Source organism: Mustela putorius, unplaced genomic scaffold, assembly GCF_011764305.1.
Source record: "Mustela putorius furo isolate JIRA1106 unplaced genomic scaffold, ASM1176430v1.1 tig00000450_pilon_pilon_pilon, whole genome shotgun sequence".
Taxonomy (NCBI): domain Eukaryota; kingdom Metazoa; phylum Chordata; class Mammalia; order Carnivora; family Mustelidae; genus Mustela; species Mustela putorius.
In genome coordinates this window covers 691,011-713,967 of record NW_025421385.1, presented here as the reverse complement: position 1 = coordinate 713,967, position 22,957 = coordinate 691,011, and the positions used below count along the sequence as shown (strand labels likewise).

The following is a 22,957-nucleotide window of genomic DNA, read 5'->3' as shown; positions in this document are numbered from 1 at the left end:
GTCTACGGTGCCTCTGACAGAAGCAGTGGGCAGAGTGGGGGATGGGGGGGCAGGGGGCAAGGGAGGGGGAAGGGCGGCCCCACTTCTTTCACGCGGGGACCCGTGCACACGCCGCCAGATGACCCACTCACACGGTAACGCTATCCTCTGAACCGACGTCCCCCAATATTCGCCGCACCCCAGCGCGAACAGTCAGGCTTTGCTGCAGGACGGCACAGTCCCGTTGACCGACCCGCGGCCTACGCTGCCCTCTTCCCGAACCTTCTCCTAACTCCACGAATGTCTTTAAATTCTGTGGTCCTGCTCTTCCTCCCGAATTCTCTACACCCTTCCCTCAGCTGCTCTGGGGCCGCCAACGACCATGTTCACACTAGTGCCCGTGGACACGCCCATGTCCTCTGCAGCCACGAGCACGTGCGCCCAATGACGACGCACGTGTCGGTGTCCCTGCACGCGATGATGGGCACGTCACCCTACACGTGACGGGATTTCACCCAAACAAAGGCCAGCAGATACAGAAAACGCGAGGAAAGCCTCATGCGGCGTGGACGAGCAGACGTACCTGAGGGACTGACGGGCTGAAGGCCACGCCAGTGACGGTGTCCGTGTGTCCAGCCAGTCTGTGAGAAAACGTGCTCGAGCCCACGTCATACATGTACACCTGCAAGACAAACACACGGGATTCCACGCTGAAAGCGCCAACGGTCCGGGAAGGCGCACGGCGGCAGCACCCCCACGGCTGGGTGACATCGCCGTCACAGGTCCCGGACAGACCAGTGACCCCACAATGCGCGCCTTCCCCTCCTCGCCTGGTCAGGTCCCCGCTGCATTCATGGACCCGCAGCCCCTCAAGCCTCCACAGTCCAACCTCGCCTGCGATCCCAAAGTGGGGTTCTGCTGTCCTTTCCCGTAAACTTGACAAGACCTTCTACTCTTTGCTTCTGGCTAATTAGTCTGGAATTTGAGCAATTCAAATATTTTGAACGTTTTGTATGGATGCTGATAAAACTAAAAGTAAAAATGTACCCTCCTCTCTAGTTGTATTACTACGTGAAAAGATATGTATGTGTGTAAATACACACACAGATGCCTTCAGACACTCCAGTTTACGGACAGAAGGCTGGGACTGGGTGCCATTCTGAACTGACGTAAGAGATGAGAGATCCACTCCAATTTTTTTTTTTTTAGGATTTTATTTATTTATTGACAGACAGAGATCACAAGTGGGCAGAGAGGCAGGCAGAGAGAGAGGGGGAAGCAGGTTCTCCAATGAGCAGAGAGCCCGCTACAGGGCGTGATCCCAGGACCCTGAGATCATGACCTGAGCCGAGGGCAGAGGCTTAACCCACTGAGCCACCCAGGCGCCCCCCCACTCGAATTTTTAAGTAACAAATAGTGCAAACAAGTATTTTGTGGAGTCTACTGGCAATAAAGAGAAATGCCACATTGTAGCAGAAGCAAGACCTCTAGGGGCACCTCGGTGACTATTCCTTCATATTCACGCTGGGGAAGCAGCACATGCAGAGAATAAATGACCAGTACATACACTGAAGGCTTTCTGGACCCCGGACTCTCCCCACATCCGCCGTTCGGAGACCCACAAGGGCAACAGCTCTCCCACACCCATCGCATGTGACCATCAACAAGGACAGCCCAGGCTCCTGCACACAGACACACGGACACACGCACCGATGCCCTGGTGCCATCCTCCCACCTCCAAAGACACAGCCGTCACCCACCCTGCTCTGCACACGAGGACACCAGGCCACACAGCTGCTCGAGTCGTAGTCCCAGCCCCTCACGGGGGCACCGTGGCGGCCTCACCGGAACCCTGCTCTGCTCGGCGTGTTTCCATCACTGCCATCAGTGCACACGTGTGGGCGCCAAAGCCTTGATGCCGTACTAGCCAGTGGTGCGGCCAGTGCAAGCGCCCGCTGGCCGTTTCCAGGGAGCTGAAACCCACACCAGGCCTCACTCCTCTGCGGCAGCCCACGGGAACGCAGCGTCCACACACACCTGCACAAAACTCCTCAAACGAGCGAACCGACCACAACTTCATGTCCTCTATGTAAACCGTGTGCCAGTACAAAACGGGACTCTTGGAGGCATCCACTGGTCACACACACCTGAATCTCTCCGGATCCCAACCCGTAGAGAGTCACAAGGAGCAAACATCTCAGCACGGGGGTGTCTCCATGGGGAAAACCACCCTGGAAGGGGCACCGTGCTCTAAGAAGCCAATGCCCGAGAAGCCCGTTCTGCACGCTCCAGAGTTAGGTGACCGCCAGTGCGCAACATCAAGGTGACCTGTGACCTGGGTCATGAACTTATGACAGAGATGAGAGACGAGCAGGAACGGTGAGGAAGAAGCCAAGGGGTAGGGAAGCGCAAGGGCCTGAAGCCGGGTTTCAGGAAACGAGACACAGCGGGAAAGAGGCCGGGAGGGGAGGGAATCGGGCTGGCAGGGCTAAAGCTTCAGGAACCAGCTTCGTGGTTCGCCAGCGTGGGACACAACTCCAGTTACAGCAGCCAGCCAAGTACAAGCCGGTGGCGGCTCTGGTTCACACGGCCGGAGATGGAGATGGAGAACAGCAGGCACGGAGAGGGTCCGGACAGAGCGGCGCCCACGCACCTGGGGGCCGGCCGGAGAGGACAGGCAGACGGGGGCCGCCTATCCCTCCCTCCCCAGGAAGGCCAGGGCCGGGAGGCCGACAGGTGTGGGCGGGCGCTGAGAGCACGGGCACTGGAGGGCCATGTGCTTTTTTCTCAGAGCAGCGTCCGCGAAGTCCTTCCTGAGGTTCCTTACGTGTTTACCGAATTTTGAGTGGGAATCAGCACGGCCCTGCTGTGGCCCTGGATCTCACAAAGCAGATAAAATGATGCTGTGATATCATGACAGGTGTCTAGATAAGGGTCATTTAAGAGACAGCCCTTTGTTTTCCATATGAAAACGCTTTTAAATGAAACATCTTTTTGCCTGGAAGGTACCTGAATCCACTTAATCTTTCTGGTTGTGGTCAGGTTTCAACACAAAAGCAGCCGTGGGCAGCTGTAAATGTCAGAAGTATCCTTAATTAGACACATACTTGCCACCAGCTGCGCTTTCAAACAGTGGCCACAGTCTCCTGGCAATGCACAAGACGCACCTGTTTGATGCTGAGGACACAGGAATAACAGCTCAGCCCACTACAGTCCCTGTGCAGAACACAAGGTTTTAATTAGCTTCATTAAGTCCGGTGGGCCTGGCAGGATCCATCGGAGAAGCCTCTACCTTGGCTCAGGTCATGATCTCAGGGTCCTGGGATCTGGCTCTCTGCTCAGCGGGAAACCTGCTTCTCCCTCTGCCTCTGCCCCTCCTTCTGCTTGTGTTCTCTTTCTGTCAAATAAAATCTTTTAAAAAAAACAAAACTCATGAAGCTAGTCCTCCCCACCCAAGGGAAACCAGCCCCAGCTAAAATGTACTATGAAATGAATAAAACTTGCAATAACCCTTAGGAAGTCAGTCACTCTGCGACTAAAGTCACAAGCAGAAGGGCCGTGTGTTTCAGCCCGAGTGCTGCTCTGACCAGTTCAGTGCGAGCATTTTGCCGTTCTGTTGAACCGTGTCCTCCAAGATGAAGCTGCTTTCACTTTCCACTTTCTCGTCTCACGTTACTCTTACCATGTCCTTCGCCGCGCACTGCCTGGATTTTCTGCACAGAATAAGGGAAAGGCACTGCAAACGCAAGTTAATGCGCACTCCAGAAGCTTCCCAACAGCGGTGATGCTGTCCGCAGGGGAAGATGCTCATTCACTTTGGTTTTTTGTGTTTTTTTAAGTGTTTCCAGAAGCAATGTTTCCCAGAACTGTGCGTGCTGCTTCAGATCACTGCCTTTCTGGTTCCCACACACACACGAATTACAGTTTTCTCAGAAGGCCCAGGGGTCCCAGCTTCAGCCCCCAGCCTTATTTAATCCCACGAGGACAGAACTGCTGCCCACTTCAGCAGAGGCCAAGACTCCGTCAGGAAGCCCTGGATTTTGGCACACGGAGCCACCAGCACGTGAACAATGGACGTTACTGGTGGGACTCTGGGCTCACCCTCAGGTTTGGAGAGACCTCACCGTGGTCTGGCAGAGCCACGCAGGGGGTCCCTGGCATGGTGTGGACCGCCAGCTGCCCACCCAGCGGAGTCCTGCATGAGTTGTCATCCGCGTTCTAACTCTGCCAGCGTCCTTGGACCTAAGACCACTTACATAACCAGTCATCTCGAGGGACCTGTTTTTCATTCTTCAAGAATGTGATCACACGTCGGGGCAGAGGACCTGGCAACAACGCCGCTTGGATCCTTGTGCCATTGGCAACACCCTGACAGAGCCACCACAGTCTGACTGCATCTGTCTAGAAGGTGAGATTCAAGCCAGTGTCCCGGAACGCAGCTCCAGAGCCCACCTCAACCCACAGCAGCCATCACTGCACACCGCTGCAGAGGAAATCCCATGGGTCTGGGCTTGGGACACAGAGCCCACCTCCCTCGAACCTGAGGGTCCTCCTCCGGCACAGCAGGGCTCGCACAATGGAAAAACCCAGGTCTCGTGTCTGCTTCTGTTTCCAAAGTCTGTGCTTGGCTTTATTATGAAAAATGTCAGATATATACAAAAGTATGGGGAATTACATAACCCGCCCATACATGCATACCCCAAAGCCAACATTGTCGAGATCCCGCTCCGCTCGTCCACCTGCCAAACGTTTGTTCTTTACTTTTGTCCTTTTAATTTGTGTGACTGAGGATTGTGAAGCGTTTTTAGCAAATTGCTACGATGATATGCCCCGTACTTTGTGAGGATTTCTAGAAACACAGACATTGGGCGCATGTTTGAGCTGCTGTTTTGTACCCAGATGAAACAGAGGAAGTCTGGAGAGTCCAGTCAGAGCACACTGCCGGCGTCCACAAGTGTCCCTGCATGCAGGCCTCCAGCAGGGTCCGCATGGGGCTGCTACGTCTCTCCAGCACGGCTGTTTGGAGCAATCCTTTCCCCCATGCCAGAGACTCGCTGAAGACAAGGGGTCAGTGTCCTGAAGAATGTTCCACTCAGGACTTGTCTGCTCCCCTCTGTATAATGTCTTCCAATGGCTCCATCACCCTCTGTATGTGCCCTAAGCCAGAAATTATCTACAAAGACTCAATTCAGTTCCAGTTTCTACTGATTTTTCATAAGAATACTTTATGGTGATTATTAGTGAGATGTGTCCCAAAATATCTCTAGGAATGCCCATACCGTCTAACGTAGCGCACGCTGAATGATGCTAATGTCGGTAAGGAGGGCTGGGTGTGACGGACGGCACGACGTCCTTGGAGAACGTCCATCAGCCTGTTTGTTAACTGAGTGAGAACATTTCCCATGAGGTCTGTTAACGTGCAAGTGCAGGTGTGGTGCTGCTGACTGTGGACCTGGGTTCGACAGCTCCAGACTCGTCCTGCATACCCGATATTCTGTGCCTTTGACCAACGTCTGTCTCCCCAAGGCCTGTCCTGGCTGCCAGCTACCAGTCCACTTCCCTGCGTTGTGAGTGCAACTGTTTCAGAATCTTCACAGAAATAGAGCCATGCAGTACCTGTCCTCTGGGCCGGGCGTATTTCACTTGGTAGAAAATCCCCCGGGTTCATCTACTTCATTGCGAATGGTAGGACTCCCTTCTCTTAAAGTCGAACAGCATTCCACTACGCGTATTCGCCAAATTTTCTTATTCATCCATTAATAAACATTTGGGGCATTTGCACATCTTGGCTATTGTGAATAATTTTGCAGTAACACAGGAGAGCAAATGTCTCTTCAAGCTCTTGATTTCAATTCTTTTGGATGAACACCCAGGAGTGGGATTACTGGACCCTATGGTAATTCTATTTTTAATTTTTTAAGGAACCTCCACACTATTTTCCAGAGTGGCTGCACCAACTTACATCCCTACTAGCTGTGCAAAAGGATTCCAATTTCCCCACATGCTTGCCGACCCTTATCTCCCGGATTTTCAAGGATGGCCATCCTAGCAGCTGTGAGGTGATGTGTCACTGCTTTTGGCTTGAATTTCCCTGATGAAGCATGATGAACCTGCAGGCCACTACTATGTCTTCTTTGGAGAAACGTCTCTTCGAGCTGTCTAGGGACCATTGACTTTATCTGATCATGTCATCTACTGAGGACACTCGCCAAAGTCAATTACTTTGAGATTGCAAGAGGGGAATATTCTAACTCTGCCACTCATCCCATTTGTCTGGAATGGTTTCCTAAGAAAATAACTTTTCTTCTTCAAAGAGGGTATCAGTGTCCAAACAGGAAAGGCAAGACAGTTGCCGAATTATTTCCCTTAAAAGAACATGATTCTGAGTGAGGGACCGCTGCCCCAGTCACCTCCAGATGGGAACTGGTCAGGCTTTGTTTGCTTTTTGTTTGCTTTTAGTTACTCCTTTTGGAGTGTTAAATGGTGCTGGGAAAACTGGGCAGCTCTATGTAGAAGAATGAAACTGGACCATTCTCTTACACCATACACAAAGATAAACTCAAAATGGATAAAAGACCTCAATGTGAGGCAGGAATCCATCAGAATCCTAGAGGAGAACATAGGCAGGAATCTCTTCGATATCAGCCACAGCAACTTCTTTCAAGATATGTCTCCAAAGGCAAAGGAAACAAAAGCAAAAATGAACTTTTGGGACTTCATCAAGATCAAAAGCTTCCGCACAGCAAAGGAAACAGTCAAGAAAACAAAGAGGCAACCCACGGAATGGGAGAAGATATTTGCAAATGACAGTACAGACAAAAGGTTGATATCCAGGATCTATAATGAACTCCTCAAACTCAACACTCACAAAACAGACAATCATATCACACAAGATATGGACAGACACTTCTCCAATGAAGACATACAAATGGCTATCAGACACATGAAAAAATGTTCATCATCACTAGCCATCAGGGAGATTCAAATTAAAACCACACTGAGATACCACCTTACACCAGCTAGAATGGCCACAATCAACAAGACAGGAAACAACATGTGTTGGAGAGGATGTGGAGAAAGGGGAACCCTCTTCCACTGTTGGTGGGAATGCAAGTTGGTGCAGCCTCTTTGGAGAACAGTGTGGAGATTCCTCAAGAAATTAAAAATAGAGCTTCCCTATGACCCTGCCATTGCACTACTGGGTATTTACCCCAAAGATACAGATGTCGTGAAAAGAAGGGCCATCTGTACCCCAATGTTCACAGCAGCAATGGCCACGGTCGCCAAACTGTGGAAAGAACCTAGATATGCAAGGTTTTAAAATCAGTTACTGTCAGGACTCCCTCGGTGCTCCGTGGCGCCTTCTCTGGACGACGGTCTGGTGCTGCTCCCGGCGGCCGCGACCTGACCCATCACTCCTCGATTTCTTCCTTTACTTCTGGCACGAGACGCCCCTGGCTCATCTTTTTGCCACTGACCTGAAAGCAGCTCATCTTTCAGGGAACTGTGGTGCCCGTCAGAGGGAATGGCAGGTGGGGGCTCTGCAAGCTCGTGCAGGAGGGCTGGAAGCAGTGGCCGGTGCTCGTGAGGACCCCGTTCTCATGTGTGCGCAGCCGTTCCACGCTGGCTGTTTTACAGATTGATGTGTTTTGAGAAAGAGCAAGGGAGAGAGAGGACACACACAAGCAGGAGGAGAGGGAGAGAGTCCACCCGCAGACTCCCTGCTGAGCACAGAGCCGGGGCTGGACCCCAGGACCCAGAGGTCATGACCTGAGCCCAATCCAAGGGTCGGACACCTAATGGACTGAGCCACCCAGGTGCCCCGTGCACTGTTTTAATTAGAGACCTTCTAACAATGTTTTTGAAAACTGGTGAAGCAAGATTCTCTGCTCCCAACATAATGCTTTTTTCCAGAGTGTCTTAACAATTGTTACTTCTTTGCTGTCTGAAATAATTTTACAATGTGACTATCTACAGGAAAACCTGTTCAGTTTTTGTTGCAAAAGTGTTAAGTTTACAATTTACCTACAGAGAACCAATTTCTTTGTGAGACAGAATTATCCTATGTAAGAAAAGTCAAGACACTGCATTTTTTCAAGTCTATATTTCTGGGGAAAAACTAAGTTTTCTTCATACACGTTTTGCAGAGTTCTTATTAGGTTTATGCCTGGACATTTTATTCTTCTTCTTTTTTTTTTTTAAAGATTTTATTTATTTATTTGACAGGCAGAGATCACAGTAGACAGAGAAGCAGGCAGAGAGAGAGGAGGAAGCAGGCTCCCCGCTGAGCAGAGAGCCCGATGCGGGACTCGATCCCAGGACCCTGAGATCATGACCTGACCTGAAGGCAGAGGCTTAACCCACTGAGCCACCCAGGCGCCCCACATTTTATTCTTCTTAAGCGTCTTTTAAATGGATTCTCCTCGTTATCATATCTCTCACCGATCATTGTTTTCATAGGTAAAGACCATGAAATTCCAGATAGTAATTCAAATCCTCCCGTCAACACTTTCCTGACTGACTTCACTGTTAATAACGACCATGTAATCTTACCACCTATGAATAATGACAGTTTCAACTCTTCCTTTTCAGTTACAACTGTCTCTCGTATCTTGCTCCATGAAACAGTGGTGGGGCTCATGGGCATCCTTGCTTTGTTCCTGATCAGAGGATGCCTCGGCTGTTGTCCTGTAAGAGGCTGGCATGTGAACAAGTGTTTTATCATTTAAAACAAGCGTCCACACGTTTATCCCGTAAGGGATGTTTTGTATGAAATGAATGGGGACTTGTGCTGGAATGGCTTTTCTGCATATGTGAAAACGATGACACCATCTCATTACAGTGGCTGATGGCTTCCTCGATACTGAGCCGTCCTGGAATCTCATGAGCATTGATAAATTATTGTAAACGTGTGGTCAGATTCTGTTTATTCCTATCTCACTTAAGATTTTTGAATTTATAAGTAAAATGTAGATTTTCTCTGAAATTTTATCAAGTATTCCTATCGGTTATGTTCATTTCAAAAAAATGATCTGGAAGCTTTCCTTATTTGTCTTCAAGAGTTTCGAATTTCTGATTTTACAAGTTTGGTAAAGTCCCCTGAGAAATCATCTGGGTCTAGTACTTTTTTGCAGAAACACTCTCGGAATTTTTTTTTTCTATTCTATAAAAACTAATCTGTTCATTTGTCTTTTGGGAAAATTCTGATGTATTTCCTGCAAGTCATCCACTAATTCTTATTTCTTATTGTGTTATGTTAACTCATCCATTTTTATATGCCTTTCATGTTTATTAGCATACACTGAAAAGCATTCTCCCAACTTTCAGAGGTTCCTCTGTTCCATTCTCCCCTCATCATTTGTTATTAATTATATATTAAGCTCTGTCTCAAAAATGTGGGCTAGCCGAAGTTGATTTCGTAATTTGTGTTTTTTAAAAGTCAGTATTGTCTCTTCTGTCTTTCATCTCAAGCAATGTCCTACTTAATTATTTTGCTTTACAGACAGAGTTACTTCACCTACTGTCCCTTCCCTAAAATCTCCTCCAAGCACTGCTCTATTATACTCCAGAGACACTGAAATATCATGCTGGGAGTATCATTGTTTTCAAAAGATACTACAATTTCATTTTGTTTTACATCTTTAAACCCAGCGCTCCCCGACAGAACTTTTGTTCGCACAGAGCAGGAACTCTTGTTTTATGTCTCATCACCGATTTACGGGCTGACTGCATCATGGAGAGAGTGCTATTTTTGCTCATGTTGTAATTTGCTGTGTTTTCTGTGGATTCATATATGGTTCATGTTCCCGTGTCTGATGTGCCTTCCTTGTTGGTGTGCAACCACAGCTCTGCACGTCTATAAGATGATAAACGACTGATCACGCCATCCATAACCTCACCATGCTGGTGCAGCTGGTCCGCTGAGCACAGAGACGGATCTGTTAAAGTCCCATCATTGGTGTCTGGCTACTTACCGCTTCGGTGCTTATATATCGGCTTTACGAATTTGCTCTTCTGTTTATCTTCATTGATGAATAGATATTATGTTTTCCTTGTGAGTTTTAGCCTTTGGCAGTATAAAGGGTCTTTTCCTGGGCACCCGGGTGGCTCAGTCGGTTGTGTGTGTCTGCCTTTGGCCCAGGTCATCACCGCAGGGTCCTGGGATTGGGCCGCACACCGGCCTCCCTGTCAGCAGGAAGCCTGCTTCTCTCTCCCGCTGTGTTTGCTGCTCCCACCACTTGTGCTATCTCTGTTAATTTTTTCTTTAAAGTGTCTTTTCCTTCTTAAAAATAATTGCATTGGAAATTTGGGGTCTTTTGTGGTTCCATACAAATTTTAGGATTATTCTAGTTCTGTGAAAAATGTTGTTGGTATTCTGGTAGGAACTGCGCTGAATCTGCAGATGGCTCTGGAAGGGATCACACTAAGTGAAGTCAGTCAGGCAGAGAAAGACAATCACGAGGTTTCACTCACTCGCGGAACGTAAGGAACAGCGTGGGGCCCACAGAGGCAGGGAGAGAAGCCTGAATGGGAAGAAATCAGAGAGAGATAGACTAACCATGAGAGACTCTTGACTCCAGAAAACACACTGAGGATTACAGAAGGGAGGGCGGAGGGACGGGGTAGTCAGGCGATGGGCGTGAAGGAGGGAACTCGACGTGTGCAGTGAGGTGTGTGACGAGTGAACACGGGGTGTTACGCACAACCGGTGAATCACTGAACAGTACATCAAAAGTAATGATGTACTACATGCTGGCTAATTGAAATTAATAAAAAAAAAAAATCAAAGCAATTTTGAAAAAGAAAAACAACACTGGAGGTATCACAACCCCAGATCCTAAGATCTACTACAAGGGTGGAACGAACACAACAGGACAGTATGGGCACAAACACAGACTCCCAGATCAGTGGAACTGACCAGAGAGCCCAGGAATAAACCCACGATTATACGGTCAATTAATCTCCAACGAAGCAGGATAGAATGTCCAATGGAAAGACGACAGTCTCTTCCATAAATGATGCTGGGAACACGGGACAGCCACATGCAGAAAACTGAAACTGGACCATTCTCTTATACCTCACCCCAAGATAGACTCAAAATGGATGAAAGACCTCAATGTGAGACCTGAAACCATTAAACTCCTAGAAGAAAACATAGGCAGTTATCTCTTTGACATCAATCATAGAAAACTTTCCTGATATGTCTCCGGATGGAAGGGAAACAAAGCCCAAATGAAACTAGTGGGGGAAAATCAAGATCAAAATTTCTGCACAGCAAAGGAAACCATCAACAGAAGTAAAAGACAACTTACGGAATGGGAGATGTCTGCGAACGGCGTCTCCGATGAAGGGCTGGTGTCCACAGTCTCTAAAGAACCCATACAAGTCAACACCCAAAAGCCAAACAGTCCGATTAAAAAGTTGGCAGAAGACATGAACAGACATTTCTGCAAAGAAGACATCCAGATGGCCAACAGACACATGAAAAGATGCTCAGCATCACTCTTCACCAGGGAAATGGAATCAAAACCACAGTGAGATCCCACCTCACACTGTCAGAACGGCTCGAATCAACAACGCAAGACACAACAGGTGCTGGTGAGGACGGGGAGAAAGGGGAGCCTCGTGTACTGTTCGTGGGAATGCGAGCTGGTGCAAAGTGTGGAGGTTCCTCAAAAAGTTAAAGGTAGAACTACTCTATGGATCAGTAATTGCACCACCCAAAGAATATAAAAACACCCATTTGAAGGGAGACATGCAGCCCTATGTTCATAGCAGCATTATCTCCCAGAGCCAAACTGCGGAAGGAACCAAGATGCCCACCAGCAGACGAACGTCAGGAGGGGACGGGGGCGGACAGTTCGTCGGGGCCCCCAGGAGGAACCAACCCTCCAACACCTTGACTTCAGACTGGCAGGCTCCACAGGAGCTGTGCCCCACAGGAGGAAGCAGCAGAAAACCAATCTGCCATCAGGTAAGAACCTGAGGCAGGAGTCTGGCGCTCAGAGATGTGGGCGTTCCTGCTGGCACCTTCAGCGCCCGGGGACTGGGTCCCTGACGGTGAGATCAGCACTGACAGAAAACTTCGAAGTGTGGACAGATCCAAGTGTCAGAAAGTGAGGGCTGGAGATTCTGCTGGAGGAGTGCGCGGCCAGCCACACAGTCACAGTGTCGGAACTGGCGTTCGACTCTCGGACAATCACACACGTTCTCCGAACCGCGACAAACCGGCGCAGAAGGACCCGATGGTGAAGGGTATGAGAAGCCACAGGCGGGGGCAGAGAGAAAAGCGGGTCCTCCGGCAGACAACGATGAAAGCAGGAAGCACCTGCCTGCCGCCTGCGGCCACAAGCTCTCCAGGAGGCGTCCAGGAGCGGCCCCCGGGGTCATGCAACCTCGTGGCCGAGCCCAGGGACGGGTGTCCTTCTGACCAGCCGGTGCTGGCAGAGTGGAACGTGGCCCAGGACAGCAGAACAGCCCCGCCCGTGACCCCGTCCAGTAAAGAGGCCCCATGCTCTGTCTGAGCAGCTGCACCCCGAGACCGAGCGGCGGGAGGGGGGACCGAGCTGCCCGTGTGGCTCTAGGGTCTCGGGGCCGCTCACTGAGCGGCTCAGTGAGCACGGCTGAACCGGGGTGGCGTCGCTTTTGCTCAGGGAAACAGAGTCAAGCGAGCTGGAGCCCGCGTGTGTCTGCTCGTCTCACCCCTACACGCAGCCACACAACCACCTCGGCAGGGGAGGGGCCGTGAGCAGCCTGAGAGCCGCCGAGGACGGGGTCCGCCGGGCCGCCGGCGAACAAGTACGATGACCAGCAGCGGCCGCGGCACCACAGTGACCACCCCGTCAGACAGCGAACTGGACCACTGCTTGCGGAGGCGGGGCGCCCGGCTCTCCCCTCCGGCACCACCCGTGACCAGATCTGCGGTGCGGGCTGATCGGGGACACCCCCACACGGCGGCTCCTCGCGACGACACTGCACATCTGCGAACAGATCGGCCCCAAGGGAACCCATGGCAGAGCTACCGCAGCGTGAGGGAGCCGGCCCGGGGCTGAGACGTCGCCAGGGCCTGTGCATCAGGCCCAAAGTGGCCAACCGGGAGACGCAGGACACCCTCATGATAGGCAGTGACCGCCAGGACGCACGGGAGACTGTGGCCCGGACCCTGCCAGATCCTCGCCGTCCCAGGGCAGATTCTGCAAGTCCCTTTCCCTGCGTCCTTCCCCTTCCCAAGCCCTACGAACCAATAAAAGCGCCTCTCTGGAAAGTCAGAAAAACGAACAATAAAATCAGTACATTGTTCCCGAAGATATCCAAAAGAAACACTCCCGGTGAAAACCTCGGATCTGGTCTTTACTCATTACTGCTGCTACCTGGTGTCCGCAGGAGAGCAGCGTGCAGCGACTCCTTCCACGCGGTACACAACTCGTGCCATGACGGATAAATGGATAAAGAAATAAATTAACGTGTGACTGGGGGTTAAAAAATCAAGCCTCACCAAAATTAACACAGGAGGGCCGGTCACAGCTCTCACGTCACACTTAAAGGTGTTCGTGCTTATAAACTGTCTCCACAAGAATGAGCCTAGGGGGTCAGGACTGAAGACGAAGCGACGCGCCGTGGTGGCACTTACGTGTCTGTCGTCTGCACCAGAAGCCACGTAGCGTCCGCATGGGCTGAAGGCAATCCCACAGGGATATCCGTGGTTTGGATGTCCCTCAAAACAGCGCTCGCATCTATAGGAAAAGGAGAAACACCAGGAGAAAAACATGATTCTTTCATTTTAACACAAAGGGGCCAAGGACGCTGACGTGCAGGCAGACAGGCTGTCTGCCCGACAACGGCGAACCAGTGCTGAGGCTTGCACTCACGAGTCATCAAAGGCCAGCAGGCCGTCCTGGACATGCAAAATAGAAAACAACCATTTCCAAACCGCAGATTACTTGGATCAGTGATCGAAGACTTGGGCAGGCGCAGTGCTCTCTCAAGCAGGTCAGGTGCTCTGGCCAACCACCCACAAAGTGTTACAGACGGGGGCGGGGGGCAGATCCAGGAAAGCCTGCGTCAGCGTGGGCCAGCACGGGGCTGGGCTCCGGGGGCTCCAGGATGCCACACGAGCCCCCGCCAGAGCCGGCCCCTGGGATCACGCCCCCACACGTCACAGGGCCTTTTATCCCCACCTCACCATTACAGAGGAGAGCGGGGACACTGTCCACACCGCTCCTGCGACCCAGCCGTGTGCAGGCGCACACACGAGCATTGCTGACACTCGGCTACATGCGCTGTTCAGTGGTCACTCCCCGTAACAGAACAGGAACGGCCTGATACGTGCACTGGCATCACTGTCACTTAGAAGCATCTCATGACCTGCCCCCTCCATGCATCTCTGACCCTCAGGGCACAGGGCACACGCACAGACAGGAAAGCCCAGCACCTCTCCCGTTAGCATTCCAAATTGCTATGACCTGTTCTGTGTATAAGTCAGGCTTCTCTTAGATGCATCAGCGGGAACGGGTTCACCACAATCACGCCGTATTTGGAAAAAGATGTCAAACTGAGTTCACAGGCACTGAGCCCTTGTGCCCCAGTGTACCCCCACCTGTGGCCTGCAGGCCGGAACGGGCCTCACCTCAGGGTTCTCACGTCCCATAGCTTCAAGCCGTCCCCAGCAGCTGTGGTGGCAAACAGGTTATACAGCAGCGGCTGCAGGGTCGTGGATGACGATCCCTAGGGTCGAAGGGGAGGAAACGAGACGTGCTCTTTAGAGGCTGAATTCATAAACCATGCAATGATGACGAACAACAGTGAATGTCAAGTAAGAAACAGACGCAAAGATTTTTCTTATTTATAACAATTTCAGAACTGGTCTCCAAAAATATCCTTTTGAAGAATTCTGGGGTTTTTTAGCCTTTTTAAATTTTTTCAGTGTTCCAAGATCCATTGTTTATGCGCCACACCCAGTGCTCCATGCAATCCGTGCCCTCTCTAATACCCACCACCTGGTACCCCGACCTCCCACCCCCCACCCCTTCAAACCCCTCAGGTTGTTTTTCAGAGTCCACAGTCTCTCATGGTTCACCTCCCCTTCTGATTTCCCCCAACTCCCTTCTCCTCTCTGTCTCCCCATGTCCTCTGTGTTATTCCTTATGCCCCACAGTAAGTGAAACCATGTGATAACTGACTCTCTCTGCTTGACTTATTTCACTCAGCATCATCTCCTCCAGTCCCGTCCATGTTGCTACAAAAGTTGGGTATTCGTCCTTTCTGATGGAGGCATCATACTCCATAGTGTATATGGACCACATCTTCCTGATCCATTCGTCCGTTGAAGGGCATCTTGGTTCTTTCCACAGTTTGGCTACCGTGGCCATTGCTGCTATGAACATTGGGGTACAGATGGCCCTTCTTTTCACGACATCTGTATCTCTGGGGTAAATACCCAGTAGTGCAATTGCAGGGTCTTAGGGAAGATCTATTTTAATTTCTTAAGGAATCTCCACACTGTTTCCCAAAGTGGCTGCACCAACTTGCATTCCCACCAACAGTTTCTCCACATCCTCTCTAACACATGTTTACTGTCTTGTTATTGCCATTCTGACTGGTGTAAGGTGGTATCTCTATGTGGTTTTGATTTGAATCTCCCTGATAGCCAGTGATGATGAACATTTTTTCATGTGTCTGTTAGCCATTTGTATGTCTTCTTTGGAGAAGTGTCTGTTCATGTCTTCTGCCCATTTTCTGACATGATTATCTGTTTTTTGCGTTTGAGTTCGAGAAGTTCTTTACAGATCTTGGATATCCAAGATGAACATTGTTATGAACCCTAGTTATTTAAGGTTTGCGTCCAAACATGGTTCTGTACCTGGAGTGTAGTTCAGCTCTTTCCAGGAGGTATTTTGTCACTTCGGCTTTCCTTCTGAGTGCAGCGTGAGGGGAGGTGATGATCGATTGGATCAGAGGCGGGTCCTTGAAGTGACCCCAGCCAGAGACACATGGGGGCTTTGGGTGTGATGACCAGTACATTAATAACTGATCTCAGACTTCAAATGCCCCATTCAGAGCATCTTTCAGATAATTTATTGAAGACAGATTATGATCTATACTTTAAAAATAGTTTTTGGTGTATTAATATTGTAGTGTTTTGATCTTTCATCATACTTTTATAACTCTCAGTGGTATTTCATATGTGGAAAACATACACCAACAGTTCGTAAGGTTAAAGTGTACCATTAATAATTATTCAAAAGGGGAACCCTCTTACACTGTTCGTGGGAATGCAAGTTGGTGCAGCCACTTTGGAGAACAGTGAATTACACCCAAACAATGAGTCTTCGGACACTGCATCAAAAACTAATGACGTACTGTATGGTGACCAACATAACACAAGAAAAAAATGTCCATCTTCCTTCCATGCCAAGAATATCCATATTATTAAGAAAAATGTAATAAAGTGATGCATGGGTGCCTCAGTGGGTGGGTGCCTCAGTGGCTTCAGCTCAGGTCATGACCCCAGGGTCTTGGGATCGAGCCCCACATCGGGCTCTCTGCTCATCAGGGAGCCTGCTTCCCCCTCTCTCTCTGCCTGCCTCTCTGCCTACTTGTGGTCTCTCTCTGTCAAATAAATAAATAAAATCTTTTTTAAAAAGAGAGAAAAACGTAATAAAGTACATCTGAAAGCATTTATCCTCACAGTGTGCATGGACGTCAAGGTCATTCCTCAGTTACAAATAGGAAATGAAGGTTTACATAAACCCAACAACAGACTAACAGAGTCTTAATTCTGTGCCAACAGCATTCTAAACACTGAACATTTCATCCTCTTAACAAACTTATGAGACGTAAACTGTTTTATACCCATTTCAGGTGAGAAACATGACAGAGCAATCCACTCGTGGCCACCCAGCTACGCCTCTCAAGAGAGCTTAACAGTCCACTAACGATGACAAGGTCAAGACACCTTGTAATTCTAACATCCAGACAGTTCCCCAGCCGGCCAGCACACATCCAGAGCTCACGCACGGACACTGGGCATGTCGCAAGGCCCTGAGTGGGAACAAGTCCCAGACCTAGCTCAACAGGAAGGCAGAGTTAGGATACCTTACAGCATAGCCGGTTTCCTGAAGCTAACCAGTAAAAAACCACAAGCATTCACAGGGATAAAAAGAGAATCAAAATCTTTTTTCAATCAATCCAATTAAGACTAAGGAAGAAGAAAGGAAGAAGCAAAGAAAATGCATAATAAATAGGAAATACATAAGTTTTTTTTCTCTTTAATGTAGAAAGCATAAAATGTATGAATAATCATACCAATTGCAGACTAAACAAGTTTAAAAAAAAGATTCTTAGTTGGATTTCAAGAAAAGCTCTTAAAATATTATTTTTGAAGGCTGAATGTGAAGGGTGGGGGGAAATAGCATATACTAAAGAAAACAAGGCAAGATAGATTGCTTAAGTACTCGAAGAAATAGTCACCAGGCAAATAAGACCTCATTAAAAATAGTTTGTAGATATCATAAAAGGAGCACTGCAAGGGAAATACAAGAAGGCTGACTTAAATATCCCGAATGACACAGCCTGTAACTATATGGGGCAAAAAGTAATAGAATTATAAGAAAAATAGACAAGATTACAATCATAGGAAGAGATGTTAATACATTTCTCTAATAAATAAAAACAATTGAGAGTACAAAAAATTAGGAACATGAATGACCTGAGTACGATTGATAAAGTTGGGCCAATAGACATCTGTACACCACGGTGGGCGAGAACGCCTTCCTTTCATACACACACACGTGATAGCCATGAAAACCCACCAGGGAGCCGGTTTCTCAATAAATGCAGAGATCCCAGCAGCAGAGGAGAATCAGTGCCAGATGGGTCATGTGCATAGAATGCCATCCATGAAATCAGAAACCAGCCACAAAAAGTTTACCGAAAACAAGCTCATATGTGTAGAAATCTAAAAGCACACATCTAAATAAAGTCTAGGTTAAAAAAAAAAGTCATACTGGGAATTAGAAACTCTCTAGTGGGGAGTAAGCATCAGGTGGCACAGGGACACGCACAGTCTGCTGCCGTTATGGGCCAGAACAACACAGCACATGACCCGGACGTCATTTGATGTGTCTTGGGAAAGAGCCGCACCAAATCCACTTGCGGTCATCAAAGAAGAACGAGGCAGAAAGATACAGAGCAGATTGTGTCTGACCAAGCACTTCATTTCTTTAAGAAAAAAAAAGATAATAAAGTAATACATTTCAAGGAGATCATATGGGTTTTACTGACCATTCCTGCAGAAAACAAAAAGTTCTCTGTGTGATATGATTTTCCATAAGAAACTATTTCAACTATTACATATTTAATTTTTTACATCAAATGAGCTGTATAGCACTGTGTATCCAAATCACAAAAATGTGTATCTCTTATTCAGGCATTGAAAAGAAGTAACAGCCAAGTTTTTATATATATAAGGGAAAAATGATAGCTATAATTTTTAAAGAGATCAATAAATCATAAAAGATTTGTGTATTTTCTTTTGCTGTGCAGAAGCTTTTGATTTTGATGAAGTCCCAAAAGTTTATTTTTGCTTTGTTTCCTTTGCCTTTGGAGACATATCTTGAAAGAAGTTGCTGTGGCTGATATCGAAGAGATTCCTGCCTATGTTCTCCTCTAGGATTCTGATGGATTCCTGTCTCACATTGAGGTCTTTCATCCATTTTGAGTTCATCTCTGTGTACGGTGTAAGAGAATGGTCGAGTTTCATTCTTCTACATATAGCTGCCCAGTTTTCCCAGCACCATTTATTGAAGAGACTGTCTTTTTTCCACTGTATATTTTTTCCTGTTTTGTTGAAGATTATTTGTCCATAGAGTTGAGGGTCCATATCTGGGCTCTCTACTCTGCTCCACTGGTCTATGTGTCTGTTTTTATGCCAGTACCATGCTGTCTTGGTGATCACAGCTTTGTAGTAAAGCTTGAAATCAGGTAACGTGATGCCCCCAGTTTTATTTTTGTTTTTCAACATCTCCTTAGCGATTCGGGGTCTCTTCTGATTCCATACAAATTTTTGGATTATTTGCTTCAGCTCTTTGAAGAATACCGGTGGAATTTTGATCGGAATGGCATTAAAAGCAAAAGCTTCTGCACAGCAAAGGAAACAGGAAAACAAAGAGGCAACCCACGGAATCGGAGAAGATATTTGCAAATGACAGTACAGACAAAAGGTTGATATCCAGGATCTATAATGAACTCCTCAAACTCAACACACACCAAACAGACAATCATATCAAAAAAGGGGCAGAAGATATGAACAGACACTTCTCCAATGAAGACATACAAATGGCTATCAGACACATGAAAAAATGTTCATCATCATTAGCCCTCAGGGAGATTCAAATCAAAACCACATTGAGATACCACCTTACACCAGTTAGAATGGCCAAAATTAGCAAGACAGAAAATAACATGTGTTGGAGAGGATGTGGAGAAAGGGGAACCCTCTTCCACTGTTGGTGGGAATGCAAGTTGGTGCAGCCTCTTTGGAGAACAGTGTGGAGATTCCTCAAGAAATTAAAACTAGAGCTACCCTATGACCCTGCAATTGCACTACTGGGTATTTACCCCAAAGATACAGATGTCGTGAACAGAAGGGCCATCTGTACCCCAATGTTTATAGCAGCAATGGCCACGGTTGCCAAACTGTGGAAAGAACCAAGATGCCCTTCAACGGACGAATGGATAAGGAAGAAGTAGTCCATATACACTATGGAGTATTACGCCTCCATCAGAAAGGACGAACACCCAACTTTTGTAGCAACATGGACGGGACTGGAAGAGATGATGCTGAGTGAAATAAGTCAAGCAGAGAGAGTCAAGTATCATATGGTTTAGCTTATTTGTGGAGCATAACAAATAGCATGGAGGACATGGGGAGATGGAGAGGAGAAGGGAGTTGGGGGAAATCAGAAGGGGAGGATGAACCATGAGAGACTATGGACTCTGAGAAACAATCTGAGGGTTTTGAAGGGGCGGGGGTGGGAGGTCGGGGGAACAGGTGGTGGGTATTAGAGAGGGCACGGATTGCATGGAGCACTGGGTGTGGTGCAAAAATAATGAATACTGTTATGCCAAAATTAAATAAAAAATAAAAAAAAGATTTTTGTATTTTCATTGTAAAAATAAATCACTTAATATTATCACATCATTTTAAAATAGGAAACTATGGCGCTCATGTTTCGCTGTGGAACTCTTGTGAATGTGATGAAACGGAACAGTCTGCTTCTCCAGCCAGAATCGCGGGGCAATCCCCAGGAGAGGCGTTTCAGGCTGCACGGCCGCACGCTTGCACAAGAGCGTTCCTGCTGTGTGCCGAACGTGGCTAGGCTCTTCCTGAGCTCGAGAGAAATTCGAAATGATCTCTTTCACGTTTTACTGGAAATTGGACATTTGGGCCACTTAGGGTCTGTGCTCCATGAGCACTGCTGGGTCAGCAGCCCCCACACGGCCGCGGTCAGTCAGAACACTTGAATGCGTATTGTGTAACTGGACAAAAATTTAAGAGAAGCTTAGAAAAGGAGAAGAAGCTATTAGAGTACAGTGTGAGCGTCCGTAACCTTATCACCCTCCGTCCTACCCTCCCGTCACATACCACTCAGAGGGGTATTTTCAGGAAATCAAACCAGTTATTTGTCCCCAGTAAGTAAAAACCTCAGGACTATTTTTCCTCATACCACACCCCCCACCCAAGAGCACACCACCATGATGCCCAAAATACCAGTCGTCACTGGATGACCACATCAATTTGAGGTAGACCAGGCTACTGTTGGGTCATTGCATAAGCTGCTACTTAATGGAGAAGAAATGCTAAGCAGTTTCCTACAGCCAATGCATGAAAACTCGGAACGACGAGAGGTTTCATGAGAGGGACGGAGCAGTCACCGTGTCTCCGAGGAGGAAGGACAGCTGTCTCTTCACAGCAGTGGTTCTGCACCGGTGTGCCGGAGCGGAGTTCCCTCGGGCTCTGCAGAGTCACCGTCCCAGAGACCCCATGTCCTTCAGGAAGGGGACCCTCCGTCCAGTCTGACACCATACCCTGGACACAGGCTCCATCCTAAGCCCACTGCCCCCTGGACTGCTGCAGCCCCAAGCTCTCCACACCAGCCAGGGAGCCAGCATGTATGTGGGCAGGAGCGGCCCCAGGCGGCTACCCGAGCAGGGGGAGCTCCATCTCCGGAGTGGAGGGAGCAGCGCGTGTGCCCATGCAGCAGCTAGGGACGCCCGGGCGGTCGGAGGCCGGGAAGACACCAGGTGCAGGGGCGCGGCGCAAGCTGGCGCGGCCGCTCGGGATCCCACCCCCACCCGCCGCTCCACCCCGTCCCTCTCTCGCCCCCCACCCGCCGCTCCATGGAGGGGGCTTGCGCAGCACCACGCGCTCCCCGCGCACCGCGCCCTGCCCGTGGAGGAGCGCACAGAGCGCAGCACAAGCCCTTCCAGCCGGAGCCGGTGGCGCAAGGTCATGGTCTCAGTGCCCGTGCAGCTCCCTCACGCACACCCACGCAAGCATCGGCGCGGTCCCTCGCCTTCCTGCTCGGCCTCCACGGCAGCTGCCCTGGACCCGCAACAGAGCTCACCCGGTGCCCAGAGCCCACAAGCTGCACCTCGGGCTTCCCGCATGGGCCCACATGCTGCTCTCCTGACGCACACGCAGCCACTCCAGGACCGCCTGGCCCCGTGCCCACCTCACCTCCTCAGAGAGAGCACACAGAGGGGCCTCGGCACAGCGTGTGTGTGGCTGTGTGAACCCACCCCCCCTGCAGAAGGATCTCGATCCGTCAGCTGTGAGGACCCCACTCTCTCCTGCACACGTGCACTCCACGGCTCACTACCACGCCGGTGCAGACCCGCCGAGACACACATCTAGATGAATCGGTCACTGGCTTGATACATGTGCACACACACGTGTGCACACCAGTACACGTGTTCATGTGTGCATCTGCATGTCCCGATCCGGTGCAGGCCATGAGACTGGTGGGGACAAGGGGCAGGCTCTGGCATATTTGGCTTCCACCGTCCCCTACGACCTCACCGTAGTGAGTGTGGCAGTCGTGGAGGGACCCAGCTCTGCTCCTCAGGCTCGTGACCCGGCTGTGGGGAAGGCCCAAGCCTGGACACAGAGACGCGGCACGGTGGCCCCGAGACCACAGCACCCCACGGCACTTCAGCCGAGGGCGCACTCGCCGCTGATGCGGCTCAGGGAACTGACACAAAGTGTCCCAGCATCCGCGTGCATGCATCAGGGTCTCGGAGGACGGAGCTCATGCACGTTCAGCCCGCCATGTCCATACATGTGAGCTACAGCATGTGCACCTGTAAGAGTGTCACAGGCAAACACCGGGGGCTTGCCTCCTCCTGTCCTGGCGAGTGCCCCCTGCCAGGAGCTAAAAGTCACCAGAGCATGACACATCCCACCGAAGCCATCTCTGGAACAAGACGAGGGCCTGGGCTCAGCAACCCCTAGATTCCCTCATAGGCCCAGCCTGAGACCTAAGTCCACAGAGGGATGAGACAGGAGGGCAGCAAGGGCCTGCAGTCAAGTCCAATTCTGTCTGACGAGTCCCTGGAAACCTTGAGGAGTTTCAAGGAAGACAGTGACATGGTCATTTGGAGTCAGCAGTGGGAGTGCGACTGCGTTGAGGAAGAGCCTTGCAGAGACAGCGGACTGGGGTGGCAGCAGGTGGGGCCTGGGGCCGAGGACAGACACACAGACTGCACAGGCAGCGGCTGACCGGGCAGCACTGGGCGTACGTCCGGCGTTCACACGCGGGTCTTTGTATGGGAGTCAGGCTGTGAGGACGCACGGAGCACAGGGAACCTCCTGGCTTTTAGCCCAGATGCACCAACTGCATGGGCTAAGGCAACCTACTTTATGTGCCTTCAAATTCCTCCTAAAATCAAGTTTTGCCTGACGATATGGGACGGGGAG

General features: G+C 49.6%; 1 protein-coding gene across 20 annotated transcripts in view; it reads right to left on the bottom strand.

Moving 5' to 3' along the window:
* WDR27 (WD repeat domain 27) overlaps positions 1–22,957 on the bottom strand; it is a 151,746-nt gene that overhangs the window by 75,168 nt on the left and 53,621 nt on the right. For all 20 annotated transcript variants that reach the window (XR_006606763.1, XR_006606764.1, XR_006606765.1 and 17 more), the window contains 3 exons: positions 14,606–14,703; positions 13,610–13,712; positions 563–661 (listed from right to left, as the gene is read on the bottom strand). Coding sequence is in view for 17 of the 20 variants with exons in the window: in XM_045079990.1 (XP_044935925.1) it covers positions 563–661; positions 13,610–13,712; positions 14,606–14,703 (300 nt within the window). In the remaining 3 variants the exon portion in view is untranslated. The remainder of the gene's footprint in view (positions 1–562; positions 662–13,609; positions 13,713–14,605; positions 14,704–22,957) is intronic.